This window comes from Diaporthe amygdali (genome assembly GCF_026229845.1).
Source record: "Diaporthe amygdali strain CAA958 chromosome Unknown NODE_15_length_991109_cov_64_707514, whole genome shotgun sequence".
NCBI classification, from domain to species: domain Eukaryota; kingdom Fungi; phylum Ascomycota; class Sordariomycetes; order Diaporthales; family Diaporthaceae; genus Diaporthe; species Diaporthe amygdali.
The window spans coordinates 416,946-437,262 of record NW_026517035.1 but is presented as its reverse complement, the minus strand read 5'-3'; the positions used below and the strand labels follow the sequence as shown (position 1 = coordinate 437,262).

Here is a 20,317-nt window from a genome sequence, read left to right as displayed (position 1 = left end):
ATCGGCTGTCAAGCATCCTTCAGAACGCCCAGAGACGCACATTGTGGCACAGAGGAAGCTTGGACAGATCCTGTAAAGCTGCCACGGGAGCACAGCTTTGGGCAGGCTGCAAGCTGGCAAGCTGTCCTGGCCTCAATCACGCCGAGCACGGTAGCAGCTCCGTGAGCAGGTTGGAACAAGAGCTATTGGTCAACTAGGTTCAATCCGAGAATGCTACCTTGCTGAGGACCGGATGCAACAGCTAGGTCGTAGCGCGGGGTGAAAGCTCAACCAGCACAGCTCGGGGTGATGCGCGCCGGTGGGGGGGATTCCGTCCGCGAGATGCACGACTGCCGACTCTCGTCGATCGCTCGAGTCCACCGCAGCACATCAAGAAGCCACAGCCGCAGTTTCACCATCAGCTGGCACGCGCTGCAGAGTGCGTTCCCGCCTCCCCGTATCCGTATCACGGACCGCCGTCTGACACATCGCCCATCCAAATTGGAGGCTCAAATCCCGAGGTCGTCTTATCACACGCTCTCAGAGCCGGCCTGGCAAGCCCTCGTCTCTTCAACTGCCCCTCGGCTCGTTTGCGGCACCTTCGAAGCTTAATTTCGTCCCAGCTCCTCTTTAGCAAACGTCCAGGTGAAGCTAAGATTGTTTCCTTCCTCACCTTGCTGCAGCCCGCCTGTGCGCGCGCCCAGCCCGAATCGACAGCGACAGAGCAAATTGTGACCAGCACGACCGCTCGCGGGGGCCTAGCTCGAAACCTTCGCTCAGGGCGATGTGTTCCGCTCGCATTCGGCTTGGCAGTCAATGTTGCGATTCAGGATTTGGGAGTCCTACGAGAAAGCATCCTAAGTGCTCATGACGCCTCTTCTCACTCGGGTCCTGCCTCGGACGGGCTGAAAACCGTGGAGAGAGATCTATAAACTTTTCATGAATGGACCCCGGACACCACTTAGGCAAAGACAAATCTAACAGAGCAAGAGATGTGAGGCTTCTGATCAGTCGAAGGATACACACAGAACATTTCAATTGCGCACAAAATTCCATGGCATTGTTGAGTGTTTCTTCCTCACTTAGAAGAAAGCTATCTACCCAGATATCTTGCTGCTGTCCTACTGAGGAATATGACATTCCGAATCCCGAAGCTCATTTGCGAGTCCAGCACGTTGGCAACATTCTAGACCTAGGTCTCACCAGTTTTGGTCTTCCCCATGAGCTCGTGGGCTCGGGTGCGCAGTTCGGCCAGCGTCTCCAGGACCTCCATCGATACCTTTGCCTGACCGGTCTCGAAGTCCATCTCATCTGAATCGGACAATGAAGCGGTGGAAGTACTCGTGTCGCCAAACTTGCCAGCAACGAGCAATGAACTCTTGACCAGGTTCTTGATCTCGCGACCGTTCAGGTGATAATTCTGTGCGAGCTTCTCGATTTCCAGTTCGGTCAGGTCGAATTTCTCTGGCCCTCCTGACTTCTTGATGAAGTTGACCCAGACCTGGAGGCGCGCCTCGGCGGTAAGGTCGCCATAGGGCAGGATGATGTCAATGCGGGACTGAAAGGCATCGTCGATGTTCTGAATTCTGTTGGTGGTGAGGAACATGGTGCCTTGATAATACTCGAGGCGGCGGAGAAAGACTGCAGTATGAGTGTTAGCGTATTTGCTGAATTCTGCGGAGAGGTCTGTTGTCTGGCACCACAACGCATGCTTGGCCCGCGGCTGACAAGATGCAGCTCTGGCTCCAAGGAACGTGGTGCCGCTCTGTCTGCCTCGCCACAGGGGAATGCCAAAGGGCCACAGTCGACAAGATTTAAAGGGGTCCTTACTGGAAACCAGTTCGTTGCGTTCAATGCTCTCATTCCCGCCGCTGAACCTCTTGCCGAGGAACACATCGGCCTCATCCAGAAGCAGCATGGCCTTCCAACGTCGACAGAGATTTAGAGCCGTGTCAAGTGCTCCCTCCACCTGACACGGGACTGAGCCCAGCTCGCCTGCGCTCATCATGTAGAGAGGCACCTCGGCCATTTCGGCGATCGCCTCCGCCGTGTAGGTCTTCCCAACACCTGGAGGACCACAGAGGAGCATGACGAGACCCTTTCCCTTGCTTGTGACGAAGTCGTCGAATGACGTGCTGTCGTCGGAGTCGGAGTCGGACACACTCAGCATGTTCTTGCTCTCGACGAATGCCCAGGCCATCTTCTTCTCGCTAGGCGGCAGTACCAGTTTGTCGTATGCGAGGTTGTTGAAGGTGACCTCGCTGATGCCATCGACAGGGAAGAGGCCTGTAAAGGATGGTCAGCAAGCTCAGCGACTGTGACTCTCATAGACCCTGTCCACTTACACCATTGTTTGGTCTTCAAATCAAACCCACAAACAACTCCAGATGCCAACAGGCATTGATCATCAGGCAGATGGACGGACTTGGCGCTCTCTCGTGCTCCAACGGCACCACATTCCGCGGCTAACGATGTCAAGATCGGTTTCGGCCACCACGAAGCACCGTGATTAGTGTCATAGAAAGCGGTGGCATCGATCATGATTCTTCCACTCGCCTGGTCCGCCAGTCCCTGTCAGTAAGCTTTTGTGGAAAAAGAAATGTGGCCATCCTATCGACCGCAGTCACTCACCTGTATAGGCGTTCGTGTCGCCAGTGGCACGTTCTTGCCTGCAAAGTGCTTGTACTCAACACCCATCAAGGAACTCCACTTCCGACCGCGCAAGATCAGCTTGGCAACGAGATCTTCCTCAAAAAGACAGAATTCAAGAGGCATGGTTCTCAGGTTTGGCATGCTGACATTCTTGTAATCGCTGTAAAATGGAATGTCCAGCGAGCCGGTGCGCAACCCGTACGTCTCGCCGTCCCAGTCGATGAACTCGTATCTAAGTCGGTAGAGCTTTTGACCTCTGGGATCGTAGGTCTCTTTTCCCTCCTTGACGCGCACGACGGACTGGACCGCGCCAGGCTGCTCAATGATCATCAGCTTGCCGGGTGGGAAGATCAACGAAAGGTCGTCCCAGGCCACCAGGCGCGTGTCTTTGATCCTCCTGATAGCATCGAGAGCTGGCTGGACCACGGGCGACAAGGTCGCAACAAGCGTGCCCCAAGCCTTCTTCTCTGCAGACGTGGCGCACGCCCAGAACTCCAGGAGCTGGCTCCAACGGCCGACAAACATGCTGAAGGGCTCCTCGAAGATCCAAGCGCTGTTGGGGCCCAGAAGGGAGGGATGGAATCCTGGGAACCCATCAAATACGCTGGTCAAAATGTCCTTCATGTGCTTGTTCTGGACTTCGATCTGGACAGTCTTGTTGCCGTCCTTCGGGCTGATGCGATTGATGATGCCGTGGGTGCTCTCCATTGCCGCGATGCGCGCTTCCTCAGCCTCGGGTGTGGGCAGGTCGGACCATCGTGGCTTGCAGCAGGGGCAAACCTTGGTGCAATGCGGGCTGCAGTTATTCATGAGATAGAGGCGCAGCTCGCCCGTGCTGGTCATGGCCTCGGAGCTGATCATGGTCTTGGAGCCGCTCACGGCCTCGGAGCCGGTCGCGGCCTTCGCATTATCGCTGGTGGGCTCGCAAGTGGGAGCGGCTTCGTCTGTAGTGCCGTAAATTGCACGCAACATTCGTGCTTCTTCAGCTTCATCAAGCTGGCGGTGGCGCTGGGAGATTCTGGAGGGGAAACGCGACGCTTTGCGGGGCGCTCCATGTGGCTGGTCATACTCGCTCTCTTCTGAGAAGTCTTCCTCTTCACTCGCACGACGTGTTGTCTGCATCGTACGAGCCATGGCGGGTCGAAAGTGCGTGTGATATTCGCTGTTGCGACGAAGATGACTAGCAAGCCGCAGTAGTGAAGCTGTTTCCTGGTCGTGGTTTTGGGGTCTTCGGAAATACCAAATCAGATGGTAGAGGGAGTTCGGGACAGATGCTCGGAGGTGTTGTGCGGATGAAGAAAATGGGACTCCTGGACTCGTAGAGTGAGGCCTTTCGGGCTGTATATATCCTAAGGTCCTTTCTATCAGGCATCTGGCGCCTCATGTTTCCCTGAACGTTCTCAAAGAGCACCATATCACCTCCCAGGCAGCGAAGGCCGCAGCTCAGCTCACATCAAAGCTGGCTTTGCCCGGCCTGCGTTGAGAACCTCTTCTTGTGGCTTGTTTCTCTAGGCAGGTGCCCATTTAGACACATATTCCCTAACGCCAAGTAGGCTGCCTATCTCTTACGACAAAAGGCCAGTGCCTTGTTTGGTTGCCACTCCGAGGTCTGTGTAGAATCCGGATTGTTTTTCATTATGCTTGGCTAGGCAAGTGTCTCACCTACAAGCCAGTTGCGTTTGCTATCTCCGTAGTGCTGTCGCTGTTCATGGCGACATGGAATGGAAGCTATTGTCTGTGCAAATTCTGGAACGAGGTGAACAATGCTCACCGGAGGCTCTCCCGTAGAACTTTTGGACATGTCTCTACAACTTGCATGGATCCCAAAGGTCAGCCCGATACTCGAGAGTACTCAGAAAAAGGATACGAAGGGACAACGCCTATGTAGATGAATGCTATTCTAGAAAAGGTTATCCTACAGCAGGTTATGCTAGAAGAGGTAAAGAGATCTCCCACACTAACCACCCTACAAAGGGTTATCCTACAGGAAGGACTGGTCAGTCGTCCCGCACATTTGGAATTTTGGTGGGCTCTACTTCAATCTCGACCTTGGAAAGAAACTTGCATGCCACCAAGGCCGTCTGCATTGAGAGTTGCGCCGTAAGGCAGGGCAAGGCTACCTCAACCCCCCAATGTTTCATCGATGTGATGCCATGTGCATTGCCGACTCGACGCATGGCTCATGTTGACTGGGCCCATTTCGAAACGGCACTGAGCTATCTCGGCCACAAAAAAAGGGAAACATCCTTTCGGAGGAATAGCAAGAGCGAGGCATTCTCAAATCCCGCGCGGCTCTTGTTCAGGTTTGGGTTTCCCATGTCTCCGGACCTGACTAGGCCTGCTAAGCAATACCACCTTGCGAGGCCTATCTCAGTTCCACTTTGCTGCAAGCTCTGGTATTGCAAATGTCTATTGTTCTTTCTCGGACACAACGGACGTTAGTTGACTCCGGCTCGGCCTCGTGTTTATGTGGGTCCGACATGTTGTCGGCAGTCCAGGGGTCCGTACCCCGGGCGCAGCAGACCGGGAACTTCCCCGAACCTTATTCTCTATTCCTTCCGGCGCCAACATCGTCTGGATTCACCCACTTAACGCCGGGCATCCATGACCTTCAATAGGGTTTTGGTGACGAATGGGTGATCTGCTGGTAGCATTGAGCTGTTGTGAATACACTCGGTGATATTGTGTGAAATTGAAGCAAGTGCATTGGTATATAAGAAAGCAACATAGCCTTCTTCTCGAGTGACTTGCGTCGGCACTACACGAAGACGCAACGTAGATTTGTTTAAGCTTTCACGTCCAAGTCATATACCCAACTTCTGGTAACAATATGGCATCCACGCAAGCAATCGATGTTCTCCTCGAAAAACTCTCAAAGGTGGCCAGTCAGAGCGCAGAGGCTCACAGCCAGGTGCTCGACGGCTTGCAAAGTCTCCAGCTGCAGCTCGAGGCACCGGAAGACTTCAATCTCCGCTATGTGAATCTACAGCTCCAGCGAATAGGGGCGCAGCTTGGCCAAGATCTAAATGTGTTCCAGACCCTGGCGGAAAGCGAGCGGCCTCTGACAGTGGACGAACTGTCCAGCGAATCTAGTGCCGAGCCCCCTTTGCTGCGTGAGTCCTGTCAAATTCAATCCCCGTAAGAATGGAGCACTTAAGCCTCGCAGGTCGCATTCTACGATATCTTGCATCAGTTGGCCAGATCCGAGAAACGAGCCTGGACACCTATGCTGCAAGCAACGCCACCAAAACATTGGCTCAGCCCAAATACCGTGGTTTTGTTTATCATAATTTTCACACCGTTGGTAACATAACACAAGCCTTCCCCGACGCCCTCGCCGAGGCAAACTTCCGCGACGTAGAACAAGTAGCAGAAACAGCCTTCAAGAAGGCCTTCTCAACCGACGTGAGCGGCTTCGAGTGGCTCCGTGCGCAGCCAAGGCATTGGGAGGCACTACAGCAGGCCATGTCCGTCGCGCCGCAGGCACGGGTGCCGTGGTACTCCGTGTTCCCCTTCGAGGCCGAGCTGGGCGCCGCCTCTCCCGATGTCCCCGCGCTCGTCGACATCGGCGGCGGCTTCGGCCACCAGTGCGCAGCGCTCGCGGCCGCCTTCCCAGCCCTGCGCGGCCGGCTCGTCCTGCAGGATATGCCGCAGACGCTGGCCATCGCGCCGCCGCTGGACGGCGTCCGCGCCATGGAGCACGACTTTTTCAAGCCGCAGCCTGTCAGGGGCGTCCGCTTCTACTACCTGCGCAACGTGCTCCACGACTGGCCACACGACAAGGCCGTGGCTATCCTCTCGCGGGTGCGAGAGGCGCTTGGAACAGAATCGCAGGTGTTGATTGATGAGATTGTGGTCCCTAACTCCGGCGCACACTGGCATGCTACGTGCATGGATCTCCTGATGATGACGGCGGTTGGGGCCCAGGAGCGCACTGTGGATGAGTGGCATGCTCTGCTGGATGATGCTGGGTTGCGCATTGTTAAGATTCATAATTATCTTCCTCGCCATGAGGACTCGATTATTCAGGCTGTTGCGAAATAGGGATTTGATAATGACGGCGCTTCTACATGGTTGTTCGTTTTTAGATCCTTTGGAGATGCTACTGCGTTTTTGATTTGGAAAATTTAAGATTCAAATGGCTGTCATCTCGACTTATCCCAGAAATAAGGATGAAGTGATATGAGCTTTTCATTGTGGCATGTCCCGTAAGTAAGCTCTTCCTGGGGTATATAGAACGCGTCTCTGCCCATCAACAACGGCCTATCCGGTGTACTTGGAGACGGTTAGTTCTTCGACGGGCAATCACCCGTTATAAAAAAAATTCCAGAATGTTCAAATTCCAAGAGACTATACGGGAGCTGTGTCAAGCCGCCATAGCTACCTTTTCAACGCAAGGGCAGGGCTGTCAAACCCGCTAGTCAAATTCGACTCAAGCACAGCGAAGTGTTAGGCCTTATAAGCAATGAGAAGTAATTATAATAAGTATCCAGTCCCATAGCTTATCGGAGGCTCCGTTGCTGTATCTGAATAAGTCATGCCACGGGAGATAGTCCTTCAAGAGGGAGTCCTATGGCGTAGAATGCTATCCTTCAGCAGATATTTCTGTACGATATTAACCTACAAAAGAGAAACCCACAGGCGATTATCCTATTGGAGATTATCACATGGAAGATTATCCCATAGGAGATTATCCCATAGAAGATGATCCTACTAGAGATTGGCCTACAGAGATTATCTTTTGGAAGACCATCTTTAAGAGGTTGTTTTAAAGAAGGTTGTCCTAACAGAAACCATCTCAATAGAGGTTGCGTCAAGATTCATCCTACAGGGGGTAATTCTACAGGAAATTGTTTTACAGGACATTAGGTTATTCTATATAACCAGATCCATTCCATATATTACCATCACGAAACTCCTGCGTTCCATCCTCACGAGGAAGGCATATCAGACGAGGTAGGCCGAGGGTTCTCTGTTGTCCCAGTCGATACTGTAGCATGGTTTGAGCTGACCGGCCGATCGGGAGCAAGACCCGCAGCCGTGGCGGTGCCGACTTGAGACTGCTGTTGTTGCTGCTGCTGCTGCTGCTGTCGCTTATTGGCTGCTGCGGTCTCGGTCGCTGAACGCTGTGTTCTGCTCGTCGAATGCGAGCTGGTCGTCTTGTCAGAGGAATTGGTAGTGGTCCTGTTCAAACCCGCAGCGGCCGGCTGCCTTGCTTGTGTCTGAGACCGTGAACCTCCTGTGGCCTTGGAAGAGACCGAGCCCTGCGTCTGCGTTCTGACACTGGAAGTGCTTGGCTTCCTCTCCGCTGTTGGCGCGATGGACTGTGTATTTGATGCTTCGGGTCGGCTAGATCCGGTGCTTGCGTCCTTTGGCCTTGGGATCGAATTGGTGCTCCTCAAGCTGACATTGCTATTCGCCCTGCGCGCCGAAGCCGTCGAAGTATGAGCGGCCGACTTTTGAGCTTGATCAGAGTCAGCACCAGCGACTGATGTTTTGGGGCGAGTGCTTGAATCAGCGCTTCTCACGCTGCTTATGCTTGGTGCTCGCGAAGGTAACGTGGTCGATGGTTGCTGCGCGACTTTTGCGGACCGTGACGCAACTGTAGTGGACGAGCTGGACCTTTCTCCTAGGCCGCCATTGCCTCTTACAGACTGTTTCTGTGTTGTCGGATCTGTTTTGATTGCGTGTGAGGCTTCTGCCGCTCTCGAGCCAGTCGAACCTGGGATAGACTGTGCAATGGTGGGAACTGCATCCACCTTTCGTCGTAGTCCGGGCGGGCTGTTCCCTTGTTGAATCGGCTGAGCAAGCTGCCTGAGCTCCATCATGTTTGGCTGACGTCCAAATACGACGACACCATTTCGAAAATCCTTTGCCCATTTAAATATGTCCTCCTTCTTCCACATCTTTTTGCCATCAACCATTATTTTATCTTTCTTCAGACGCTTCTTCGTCTGGTTAGGCTCACCAAGCGGCGCTCTACTTAGGCCTTGCACTGGAAAACAACTCGTATTCAATTTGTCCAAATGATCGCCTTGACAATTTGGGCGTTTGAACGGGGGTAGACGACGTTGCCAACCTTCACCCCAGTGCAATCTAGCCACGCTCTCATTCACCGGGTCCTGCCGACCAAAATCCCTGACGAGACCCTCAAGGAGCTTCATGCTTGTGGCAAGGAAATTTTGACCTGTGGGGAGAGTCTGGAAATAAGGACAACAGGAACCGACATGCGGCTCCATAATCTCGCCCAGCCCACTTGTGAACAGAAATGTCGCATCCAGTGCCCTCGTCATACGCATCCAGCCTGGATCCTTGTCCACCTTGTCAACGAACACTTTTGCTGATTTACCCCTGGCGACGAGGTTGAAATCCCAGCCCCTCATAGTAGTACCCCATCTTTTCTCATACCAGTCCTGGATCTGACCTGAGATGCCGCTTTTTGGATTTAAAGACCGTGTGAGGGCGCTCAGCTCAAGCAAGATATCATAGATGCCGTCCAGCACCTCGCCAAGCACCAGTTTCTTGACCTTTTCCTTGTCTTTGGCCGGCTCGCCGTGTTCGGGAGTGTTGAGCTTTTCTTTCAATATCTTGCTTGGTGGCCATACGACCTTCTCCAAGTTTGTCTCATCTTGCAGCACATCGTACGCAGACGAAGAGCCGCCACCAACGTGATTTAAGCTTGAGAAATCTAAGTCGACCTCAGGCATGGATTGGAGGTGCACACGAAGCATGTATAGCGCCACAATGTCGCCACTGACCAACCAGCCTCGCCTGCCATCGATATCCCAAAGGACAAAATATTGTTCGCTGACGGAGTGGAGGATTTCTTTGGGATGTTTGTACATTTTTTCTGTGTCGGCCGAGCTGATCACTTTTTCTGTTGTCAGCGTGACGCCTGCAGTTACAGCTGATAGAAGCCGTAGGGTTGCTGTTACTGCGGGTATGACCAATTCGTAATGTTGACGAGGTTGTAACGCAGAGGGAACCCCGGAGCTAATGGTCTTGGGCGCCGCTGTCAAGAGAAGTGGAATCAGCCTTGAATCTCTGGCCCAGCAATGGGAGAGAACACCGGAGGCATCAAAACCGGCAATCTGAATAGCGGGAGATGGGAGTTTGGAGGGGGAGGATCCGGGAGGATTGAGAAGGGTATGAGGTGAGGTGAGGGAGCCGCCTGCAACTTTGGGGGCAGCATGTCGCAGGCAGCTGCAGGTAGGCAGCCGCTGCATGTGGCCATCGCCTAGGTTGGGATCGGGCGGGCCACTTGGAGGCGGCCGTCCCAACCAACATCAACCTTAAGATGCTATACGTGTGGTCTATTATTAGCCCACTGACTTACCTGCCAAGAGCCCCGCATTTTCGCTCCATCCGACAAAATGTCGTGACTTCGAATTGATTGCCGACGACGCAAGATGGCTTTGGTTCTGCATTTGCTGAAATGGATTGTTTGATTTGCAAATTTTCGCTGGATCAAAATGCCAGTAGACGATATTGCCCTGCTGTTCGGAGCCAGAAGCCATGATTAGTCTCACCTTGTAACCCACGACGATTTTTTCAACCTGGTTGGCTTTGTCGTTCTTGCCAACTTTGTGAACTGCTGTTGGGGGAAACATGACCATGGGCTCGTCAGGAAACAAGAAGGGTTGCCTTGAACAGCCTCGTTTGATTAGCTGTCGCAAGACGAATAGAGGAGCCTCGAGTCCTGAGCCCTCTTTGGGTCTTGATGGGATTGAATATCCACTGGCGACTATAGACAGCCCGGTCATAGTCTTCCAACATTGGCCTGGCTTCACGACAAAGTCCTGATTCTTCAGCTTCTCAATGCGTGGCGGTTCAAATGAAATTTTGAAACGATAGCCACCCTCGGATTTTATAACAGGCTTTCCGGTGTAGATTGTCTCGGCAAATTCGCGTGTGGTCGTTCCGTTCTTTGTGTCCGTGTTGTACTTCTGAAGGCTGGCAATTGATTTCTCGCCTGCAATACTAACCAACCAACAGACTTGCTCGATTATCTCAGGAAAAGTGTTTAACTGTCCCATGATCTTCAATTTTAAATTGCTGCCGTGAGTAGTGATTGACACCGTGCTTTTATTTAAAAGAGCTTTTATAACAGATTATTAGTACATATATAAGAGAATTTGAGATATTCACTATAGGAGCAGAAGGAGAATCCAAGAAAATCACGCAACTTACTGGTCGATGCCCCACCCTGAGCGTTGCTGACAGCTCTATCTATCATCTGGAGAATCCTGGTTCCATTGTTACCCCAGATATCTCTTGTGTATGTGCTTGCGGGAAGCGCCAATGCATCTATATCCGAAGCGGCAGACGTGAAGCAAATAGTATTCGAGAATATCTTCTTCTTCTGTAGGTTCAGATATTTGTTTAGACTTGCTTCGAACGCGAATTCGGCTCGGTATCCTTTGATTTCTTCTTTATTCAGCAATGCACATGCAGCTTTGGTCGATTCGAGCCGGAAGTAATTCTTAATGAGGACCAAGTTCGCGCTTGGCTGAAAGCCGTTCCTGCCGTTAGAGGCCCCTACCCTCCCATGTGTTGCGGTCCTCGTCGGCTTAGCCGAAGGAATTGTCATGGTGACGAGTGCAATTGAATTAGAATTTCGAGATCAGAAAACAACAATCCGATTCCAGAAGAAAATTAGAGAAAGATAACAAATGTTTGCCCCAGAGTGATCATGTGAAGATTCGCGATATCATCGCAGTATCAATAAATCTATCGTCAGCGGTGTAGACGTTACCAGGATACAGATCAGAGTGAATTGAAATCCAAAATCAAAGGGACCAGGTGGAGGACAGAACAGTGGCAAGTAAAGGCGTGGCGAACTGGGCGTGGTGACTGCTCGAACGCCTGCTCCGTGTCTCCACATGCGCCCTGGTTGCAACATAGCCCAAGAACTGCACCCACAGAGACCAACCACGATAAATTTGAAACAAGTTGGTGAAGGTCTCGCCGATTGATACAGCGATGATTGAAACAGTCAAACCCATTGAAGGGCACTGCGCCGCACTCACATAGTGCAAGGGCTGAATGTGGTCGCCATCGTGGGTCGGCCTCCCCCTAGTGGGGCCATCCGGCCTTGATCCTCTCAAGATCCGGATCGAGGCTTTAGGACATGAGGTTTGTTAATTTTCCCAGGATCCTGCGCGGTCATGGCTGCCCTATTCTCCCTCATTCGAAACAAGCCGACTGCGGGTTACAGGCCGAACGGCCAGCAAGACCGTACCAACATCAACAAGCTCGGGCGCGAGGGTCACGCAGAAGAACAGCCGGGCGAGGCTCACTGATCCCATGCCTCCTAAATGAATGGACTTTCCAAATTGTATTGGCGCTATTTGACTCAATCTAGATCTGGACCGTCTGCAAACGAAAGAATTGGATGGATTGACAGAGACTTTTAAGACAGCACTTCGATCAAAACGAGCTTCAGATCGGGTGTCCGCTTCGCGGCCACAGTATCTCTGGAATAATTCAAAGAAAACGGGAAAAGTATAGAATACCCTTCTATAAGATAATCTCCCATAGGATAACCTTCTCTAGGATAACCTCTTACAGGATAACCTCCTATAAGATAACCTCCTATAGGATAATTTGTTATGAAGTAATTAGCTATAGGATGCTTTCTTGTAGGATAAACCTGTATGGGAATGTAAGCCACAGGGGGCTCTGCAATGATGTGTTATTATTTTTGAGTATATGGCGGTGTTATCTAATAGTGTATGTGACATTTTAAAATGAACCATACGAATGAAATAGAAACCAATGTTGGCCATTGAAGCCTTTCTATATGAATATCTGGTGCATTGGGTGCTGATTGATGACATGCGGCTTTTCGAAGCACTCCAGTGCGCCTGACTCAAAACTCGCGGTACACCCTCACATTGACAGTTGCCACATTGCAAGCATCAGCACCACTGCTAACCCGACAGTCCCATCACACACGATCCCATTCTTTGCAGATCTAGATACCAACACAGCAGACGGTGTGCTGGAGGAACTCTTGGCCCTGGCGGTAGACGTGATACAACGGTTAAGATCAATCAAGAGCTGAGATGAAACGGATGTCCAGTTGGTGTGGGTGGGCGGCAAGTCGGACCACTGTCAGCAAGTGCCCGTTTAGCCGTCACTGGCCAGCTACACTGAATCGGGCTCGCGGCAGGTAATCATCCAGTCGTCCGGGCTGTCACCCGTGTAGTTCTCCCGCGGTACAGCGGCGAACACGGAATTGCTCTCAATGCCGAGGTTTACGGACTAAAGGACGGCGTTGGTTGGACAGGTTGTGGTTGCATTCTTGGAAATGGTCGCAGTAGGATGTCGGGAGAAAACCAGTTGCCAAGGGGGTCTTGTATGTAGCCTTATACAAGGCCTGACTCTCCAAGCTTTGGGCTGTATCGTTGACCGCTGACGAACAGTGCCAACGTCGGATACTTAGGAGTAGAGTGCTTGGCGAAAAGGTGAGAGTTTTAGAAGGACAAAGTCCAGAGGGAGTTAGAGGAGCAATTATTGTGGAGCCCAACTGAACTTGAAGCTTGAAGGATTTGTCCTCGTGTTTTCAGGTGGATGTCAGGCCGTTAAGTACGATTAATCAAGCATTAGGAATGTCCTGCTGCGATTTCGCCACCACTGCCAGTCTCTACCAGTTCTGGAATCGATTTGACAGTGTCAGGTATGTGATTGATGGCTTGGCTTTTCATACCACTCGTGGGGCTAATCCATACGGAGCCTCAGAACATTTACATTCTCAGAATGACCATCCTCGCGACACTTAGCTTCGAGTGTTTTGGAAACACTTGTTTGGTGCTCCCTGAAGGGTATTGAATAGTCTCATTACATCCTAGCGATCGTGATTAGGTATCCGCTGCTCTACACTGGCATGGAGAAACTCGCAAAGGACCGGCCGCGAGCCCCCTGCAAGCATCAATTCATCGGTTTTTGATTGCGTAACATCCTTTTTTAGTAAAACAAGTCTCCAATGTGAACATTATGTTTGGAATAGCTCATCAGTGTGATTGGAAGAAAGGTAGGCGTTCACGGAGAAAGTCGGAATAAATTCAAACAATGTAATGATAGTTGCGACAGGAAGGTTGAGTCTCCGCAGCAATTGGCAACAAATGCATACGGTCTGCCTTAGGCAAGAGCTGTAGTAATAGAGTCTTAAGTGCCCTCAGCTAGTCCAAGTCATATCACAAACTGTCTCGGGCTTAAGCAGTCCTGCAACTTTATCAGTGAGTACATAAAACTTCGTACCTTTTTCAAGCTTCTTAGCGTGCTATTCTTCTTGCTTGCGGGATTGAGTTCCAGTGTTCTGTCGCCCGATACTGTTGCAGTATGTATTCTGATGATTTGATTCAATCTTCCAACCCAGCCCCGTGGCCACCTCAGCCGGACTCTGGCCCTCCACCCAACTTCTTTTGGCTCCAGTATCATCTCTGCAAAGGTTGTGGCCGAAGTTGTTGCTGCCGGACCAGTTGAATTCGGGGTAGGACCATGGGGTCCAGGAGCATCGGAAGACTGCGTAGTGATTGGAAATACGCTCAGCCTTGTGGTCCCCCAAAAAAGGCTTTCGTGCCACCGCCAGTCACCGACTGTTGATTCAATCTGACAGGGAATGGGCCTCGCTCAACCTTCTAAGAAGTATTTGTAATCTAGGGGAGTAGCAGACGGCCTGTCTCCTTCCCTTCTTTCTTCTGTGGCCAATTTATATCTTTTCCCCTACATTTGTCTAACAACATACATTTCCTTATAAGTTCGCCTGGGCAAGCTGTCTCAGCTTCCTTCTATTAGGCTGTCTTCCAAAAACGACCAACCCTTTTGGATGTGCTTTTGCCATCTCTCGAACCTCTTTAAACGAGTATGGCCGGCCCTTGCTCCTTTTCAAAAGATCTTTGTCTTTCCCATAAGAAGCTGTCACAAAGCCCTGAACAGGAAAGCAGCGCGAATCAAGTTTATCAAGATGGTCACCTTGGCCATGCGCATGATGGAAGGGGCTCAGATGACGCTTCCAGGCAATTTCACCGATATGCTGCAGTCTGGCTGCACTCTCCTCGGGCTTATCATGGGAGCTCCCTTTTTCCACAAGCCAATATATGGTGTGCATACTGACCGCCAGATAGTCTTGGCCTGCAGGAAGGCTTTCGAAATAAGGGCAGCAGTGGCTATCATCTGACTTCATGATCTCACCGAAATTGCTTCCGAACAGGAAAGCTGCGCCCGATCGAGAGCTACCAAGCGAGCCTCTCACGAAGCTTAGCCAGACTGGCTCTTTGTCGAACTTGTTGACACATACTTCTGCTTTGTTGCCGCAGTATATCCGCTGGAAGTCCCAGCCATTCACAGATACATCCTTTCGTGTCCTCTTAAATTTATGAAAGCAATCAGAGAGCCTGCCATTTGCGTCCATGGCTTCCGTAGATTCGGCCATCTTCAGGAGAATTCCATAGAAGCCATTTAACACTTCACCAAGAAGCTTTTTGTCGACCCCAGCTTGGTCATTAGATGGTTCACCATGCTCGGACTTCTCTTTGACAGCCTTGACTACTCTGGGTAGAGGGGTTTTCATGTAGTCGCGGTCGCTGAGCAACTCGTGTGCCGCTGACGGGCTATAGAGACTGTGATCTAATCTGGAGAAGTCGAAATCCTTTGCCTGAGATATGTTCTTGAGATATGCCCGCAGAAGATGCAAAGCAGCGACGTGGCCATTGACCAACCAGCCGCGGCGGTACTTCGTATCCCAGAGAACGAAGAAGAAGCTTTTCAGAGAATAAAGTGTGTAATTTCCTTGTTCCGGCATTTTGAGCTCGGACCAGGGGTCGACTATTACTGTCTCAACGGGGAGCTTGGCCTCTGGTGATAGTATGGCGTAAGACGAACCAGGCGTTTGCGGCTTGCAAACACCAGTGTCCAGAAAGTCTACCACCCAGTCCGTTGAGTCGCTGTCCATTTCCAGCTCGTGCAGCTGTTTCATTCTCAACAGAAATATCATCCCATCTTCTATATCCAAGTAAATGTCGACATGTGTCTCGAATGCTCGCTTGAAACAAGGATAGCTGGAGGGATCCATAGTTGCGTAGAAGCCATAACCGATAAAAGTATTGCAATGGCCATCAGTCCCCTCTCTCATGATGAGTACCGCTGTGTAAGTAGGGGGACGAATATGCCGAAGATCATGTGTCTTGTACCACAAGTCCTTGTAAGATTCAGACCCAACCTCGATCACCCAATCACCTGCTCTAGCCCATCGAGGTAGCAATAACAGACAATCATCACGGTAATCAGGGGGCGGAAGCCGGAGGTTTCGTAGTTTGGAGCTACTGTTGTCGATATCCTCAGATAGGAGACGCCAACCGGGCGCCGGGAGGCGTATTATCGAATCTTCAAAGCGCGGTTTTGCTGCGCTTAAAGCGCAATCTTTAGGGGGACTGCGACGCGCTTTGAGTGCGTCACTTAAGCTTTGAGATTCGGTGTCAAGATTCAGCATTCTTGTGGTTATGACAAGGTAGCGCCATATTTGTGAGTGTGCGTAGTCTGCCCGAGTCTTCCAAAGCTTCATGACCGCCTCGAGAAAGTCGACAGCGACGTTAAGGTCGCTTTGCGCGTAGTCTGGTGTTGGAGGCGCGACGTCGCCCCATTCAATTAAGGAAATGATCCCATACACTTTATCCCTTGGCACAGCGCATTGTAACCGGCACACAATGGTTTCAAGCAATACAAACAAATCGTGATCTGAATGCAATGCAGTTGTTCTCATCATGTCGAATATGGTGATACAGCGTCGTGGTACGTCATGAAGCCACTCGCCGTGCCTCAAGGGATGAGGAAGACCGTGATTTACCATTCTCCGCAGAAATTTGACGTCTAAATACTTTGTGTAGCAGCCCCATGGCGTCCGTGAAAAGTAGTCATCTTTCGAGAGACTCAAGTCGTGGTCTGTTGAGCAACATTCGTACATTTCACGAAACAAGGATCTTGCGTCCTCTTTCCGCAAAACAAATTGGCCGCACAGTATGGTCATGTTTTGGGCATTTTGCAGCTCCTGAAGGATCCACAGGCGACTGAAGTATGGCCGCATGGCCAGACGAGCCAGGGCAAGGACAAAACGATTGGTCGTCGAGAATCGGTGCACTAGACGGAACCTGGTAGAAATACTGCCAGGGTGACTGCACAGGTGGTCACGCCATCCGGCAATGTCCTTTACCCGTACCACATGACGCTTAAGTCCATACAACTTTTGAAAGAAGAAGAGGCTGTCGTCTGCATGGTCACCAATACAGGCCAAGACATGGGAAGCCTTCTTGTAGATGCTGCCCATCATGGAGACTTGCTCTGCTGCGTGTTAGTGTTCTGCATACAGTGGGTAAACTGACATATTTTGGAGGATTCCAAGGCGTAAAAAACATAGACTGTAGTGTGCGAAGACTTGTACTGACTGCCTTTTTCCCCCAGGTTCGTCTGGTCGATACAAATGGCATCGACCCAGTAATACCAACTCTTCCGAGGCCATTTAGAACGTTTCTTCTTATACCAGTAGGCTTGTTTTAAGGCAAACTCGCAATTCGTCCGCACTTGTAAGGTCTTTTCATTCATGAGAATAAAGGTATTGGACTCGGGATCTCCCCACGTATAGGAGATGGCGCGGTACGATGGTACGCTGTCAATTGGCCATATGGTGAGTTTGCACCTGACCTTAATGGTTTCGGAGTAGTTATCGTCCAGCACTTCGAGTAGCCTAATGTAATTGGCAGCATCTGGAAGGGGCTCATGCGTAAACACATTTTCGAAAGATGAGGAGGAATTGTCCATGACTGTTCGAGTTCGAGATGGTGACGTTCAGGGCGCTAGAAAGACAAGTGGACACCTCCGAAGGTAAAAGCCGCGATACCGACCGATCGCTGAGTGGGGTCGTGAAATCTGGATTCTGCAGCGGGAAGACGAATAGCACAGAGCAGTGATAGTCAGGACGACGACAGATGGAAAACAACGCTCTTGGAATAATGGTCGTCTACTGTGGTAACAAGGTCTTACGCCGCACCTACCAACTGGCTGGCTGCCTGAAAAGTTTCGTCTCAGGGGTCTTGTGACTGCAATTCGGCCTGTGGCTGAGCAAGGGGATGTTGGGTGGCTGGTTTGCAGATGTGGGTTACATCACATGCATCCGAGATGGAGAATTTCACACCCTTCTGCAAGGGGGACTGTTTGCCCACCCCCCCTCCGAGACAAGTAGGAGTTACAAGAAAAAAAAAGATAAACCTCTCGAGGGTAAATGTTAATTTTCGACGGACTATAAACTGCAAATGCTAGTCTAATCATCTGAATTCTTAGTGTCTATGTGATGAAAAAGGATAGATATTATAAATAGGCGGGTATCCCCCGCAGTCCATAGCAGACGAATTTCTCCCTGTTGCTTCCTACTTTTTACAGTGACCGACTATGAGACATTTTCGTATAAGATAATCCTTCGTAAGGAATTACCTTTATTAAAACAACCTGTAGGATAACCTCTAATAAGATAACCTCCTGTGGGATAACCTCCAACCTCTTGTAGGATAACCTCTTACGTCGGATTGAATAACCTTCTACAAGGAGAAATGACCAAGCCCCCAAGCAGGGGGTCCACAGTAATATATTGCGATTTTGGAAGCTATGGCGGCATTGTTCCAATAATGTGTGTGACAAGCATTCCAACGCTTCGATAATCTTCAGAGTTTATAGAAGAACAGGTGTGGGAGGGGCATCGAGCTTTTCCTTACCGGTGAACCGGATTATACACAAAGACGCATTTTGTCATTTTTGGGTCACTTTGAATCATCGAGCCAGGAATTCCACAGCGGACCGCAGCGTCTAGGACGACTTGTACAACCTCATCCAATCTTTAATGGGATTTTGAGCTCTCAGCAGCTATGGGGATGATGGGAACAAATCATCAGGGCCAAGCGTACGATTGTTTGCCCGAAACCATATCAATAAGCACGGAAGGTGCTGTAAAAGCCGAGAGTCATCAGTCTCTGCCAGGATGTCTTGTGTTACTATCAAAATGCAAACAACAGCATACACCGCATGAAGCATAGTTCATTATGTTCGACTCTTACCCAGGTCAAGATTCATCGTGACTAGTTAGATGCGCTCTGTGGCGAGAATTACAATCTGGGCCGCATGGAAACCCTGACGTATTTCTCTACCGTAGAACTAGCAATTTAGCACCAATCAGCTCACCCCTCTCTTTTCCTGGATATGTAAATATCTCGTCAGAGTTTGGCTAATGGCTGACCATTAACCGTTCTGGCCCATCCTCGATTATGGCATGCTTGATCTGGATGAATTCCCTGGAATAGCTTAACCTAACTAGCCAAGCATGTAGGACTACTGTCTCTACCGACCACGTGTTGCTCAAAGCCGCCCGGAGTAAGGTGGAATCGGATCAGGCAGCTCAAGCACCGAAGCATCTACGCCGTCCCGGTCCATGAAGTACGTCGCACCGCGGCACCACGAATTGAACCGCGAGCTAAGCCAGCTATCAAGGCTTGAATGGGCAAGTTCGAAATGTACACAAAGAGTGTCCATGCCCTCCGGGTACTCGTCTGAAAGTCCAATCTCGTGCCACTGGTTGAAAGGCACCCAGTCGATTGTCTGGGTCACGAAGATGTCGGCAGACTCACTGCAGTCATACTCGAATGACTCGGGGTCCAAGAGCCGTGCCAGATGTTCTGTGTCGATGCCGTGACTGGTGAGCTTGTCGCTAAGGAGAGAGAAGCGTCTGATACACGGCTCAGGCGCCCCGGGTGCTGTGTCGATCGAGATGGAGACGACCTCGTGTGGTGCGAAAACGGCGCCTATCTGGGAGCTGGAGAACGCGATCTCGTCGCAGGCTGCCATGATTATTGGTATCCGGCTTGTGGTACGGACTGCCGAATCATCCTCAACTGGAGCCCACTTAGTGAATGTAAGGGCCAAATTTTGATCGTAGTGCTTCAGTGCGATGCTTCGGCTCTCCCAGTTGGCGTAGAGAATGCCTGGGATGATGCTGTAATCAACATGCGGCTGCATATCGCTCTCGCTGGTCTCCTTTCGCAGCTTAAGCACGATCACGCGCGGGACAAGGGCTGCTTCCCAGATCATGCTTCGAATTTCAGCAGGTAGGTCGTTGAATGTCTTTGCTAGCTGCGGCCGGCTTGCTCCGGTTGGATGCACACTCTTCTCTACTAGTGGAGTGGCTTGCTTAATTGATTCCTTCGAAATGGGTCCATCTCCAGGATTGGAGAGGTCACCTGGACCGTTTCTGTTAGCGTGTATTGAAGAAGACTGCAGCTCAAGATAAAACCATATCTACTAGTGGGAGTCCTTGAGCGTTTGAAAGATGTTATCATCAGCTCTTGGCAAGACTTACCTTGGTGAATAAGATGCAGTGCCCAGGCATTCTCGTCACTCCCGTCTATCATGCTGAGAGTGCTGTAACGAGCTATTGAGGTTGGAAACATGTTACTTGAAGTCGATCTCCGAAGGCGAAGATGATATGTTCGAGTTGACTGGTGAAGATTGCAGATTTTTCAGATGTAGCACTTCAGAGAGAAGGCAGCTAAGGGCCAAGAACGAAGACAGTTCAGAAGAACTCAAGTTAGTTTCATGTGGGAAAGAGCCTTTGCCGTTCCTTCCTCGGATTCCGTTGTACGAAAAGATT

At 50.8% G+C, this 20,317-nt stretch overlaps 5 protein-coding genes across 5 annotated transcripts; 1 reads left to right on the top strand and 4 right to left on the bottom strand.

Moving 5' to 3' along the window:
* Positions 1-1,171: 1,171 nt before the first annotated feature.
* On the bottom strand, positions 1,172-3,765 carry J7T55_009873 (uncharacterized protein; the record flags this gene model as incomplete). The annotated part of the gene is made up of 4 exons (XM_053143834.1): positions 1,172-1,620; positions 1,810-2,265; positions 2,325-2,535; positions 2,611-3,765. 4 exons carry the CDS (start codon positions 3,763-3,765, stop codon positions 1,172-1,174), a joined length of 2,271 nt encoding a protein of 756 aa, XP_052993392.1.
* Positions 3,766-5,461: 1,696 nt separating this feature from the next.
* On the top strand, positions 5,462-6,675 carry J7T55_009872 (uncharacterized protein; the record flags this gene model as incomplete). The annotated part of the gene is made up of 2 exons (XM_053143833.1): positions 5,462-5,744; positions 5,825-6,675. The coding sequence occupies 2 exons, from the start codon at positions 5,462-5,464 to the stop codon at positions 6,673-6,675; spliced, it is 1,134 nt and encodes a 377-aa protein (XP_052993391.1).
* An 887-nt stretch (positions 6,676-7,562) lies between these two features.
* J7T55_009871 (uncharacterized protein) lies at positions 7,563-11,221 on the bottom strand (the record flags this gene model as incomplete). The annotated part of the gene is made up of 6 exons (XM_053143831.1): positions 7,563-8,095; positions 8,160-8,285; positions 8,354-8,626; positions 8,711-9,643; positions 9,968-10,603; positions 10,822-11,221. The coding sequence occupies 6 exons, from the start codon at positions 11,219-11,221 to the stop codon at positions 7,563-7,565; spliced, it is 2,901 nt and encodes a 966-aa protein (XP_052993390.1).
* A 2,694-nt stretch (positions 11,222-13,915) lies between these two features.
* On the bottom strand, positions 13,916-17,445 carry J7T55_009870 (uncharacterized protein; the record flags this gene model as incomplete). The annotated part of the gene is made up of 3 exons (XM_053143830.1): positions 13,916-14,157; positions 14,608-16,968; positions 17,073-17,445. 3 exons carry the CDS (start codon positions 17,443-17,445, stop codon positions 13,916-13,918), a joined length of 2,976 nt encoding a protein of 991 aa, XP_052993389.1.
* Positions 17,446-19,029: 1,584 nt separating this feature from the next.
* Positions 19,030-20,078, bottom strand: J7T55_009869 (uncharacterized protein; the record flags this gene model as incomplete). Its single annotated transcript, XM_053143829.1, has 2 exons — positions 19,030-19,907; positions 20,027-20,078. 2 exons carry the CDS (start codon positions 20,076-20,078, stop codon positions 19,030-19,032), a joined length of 930 nt encoding a protein of 309 aa, XP_052993388.1.
* Between the last annotated feature and the right edge of the window lie 239 nt (positions 20,079-20,317).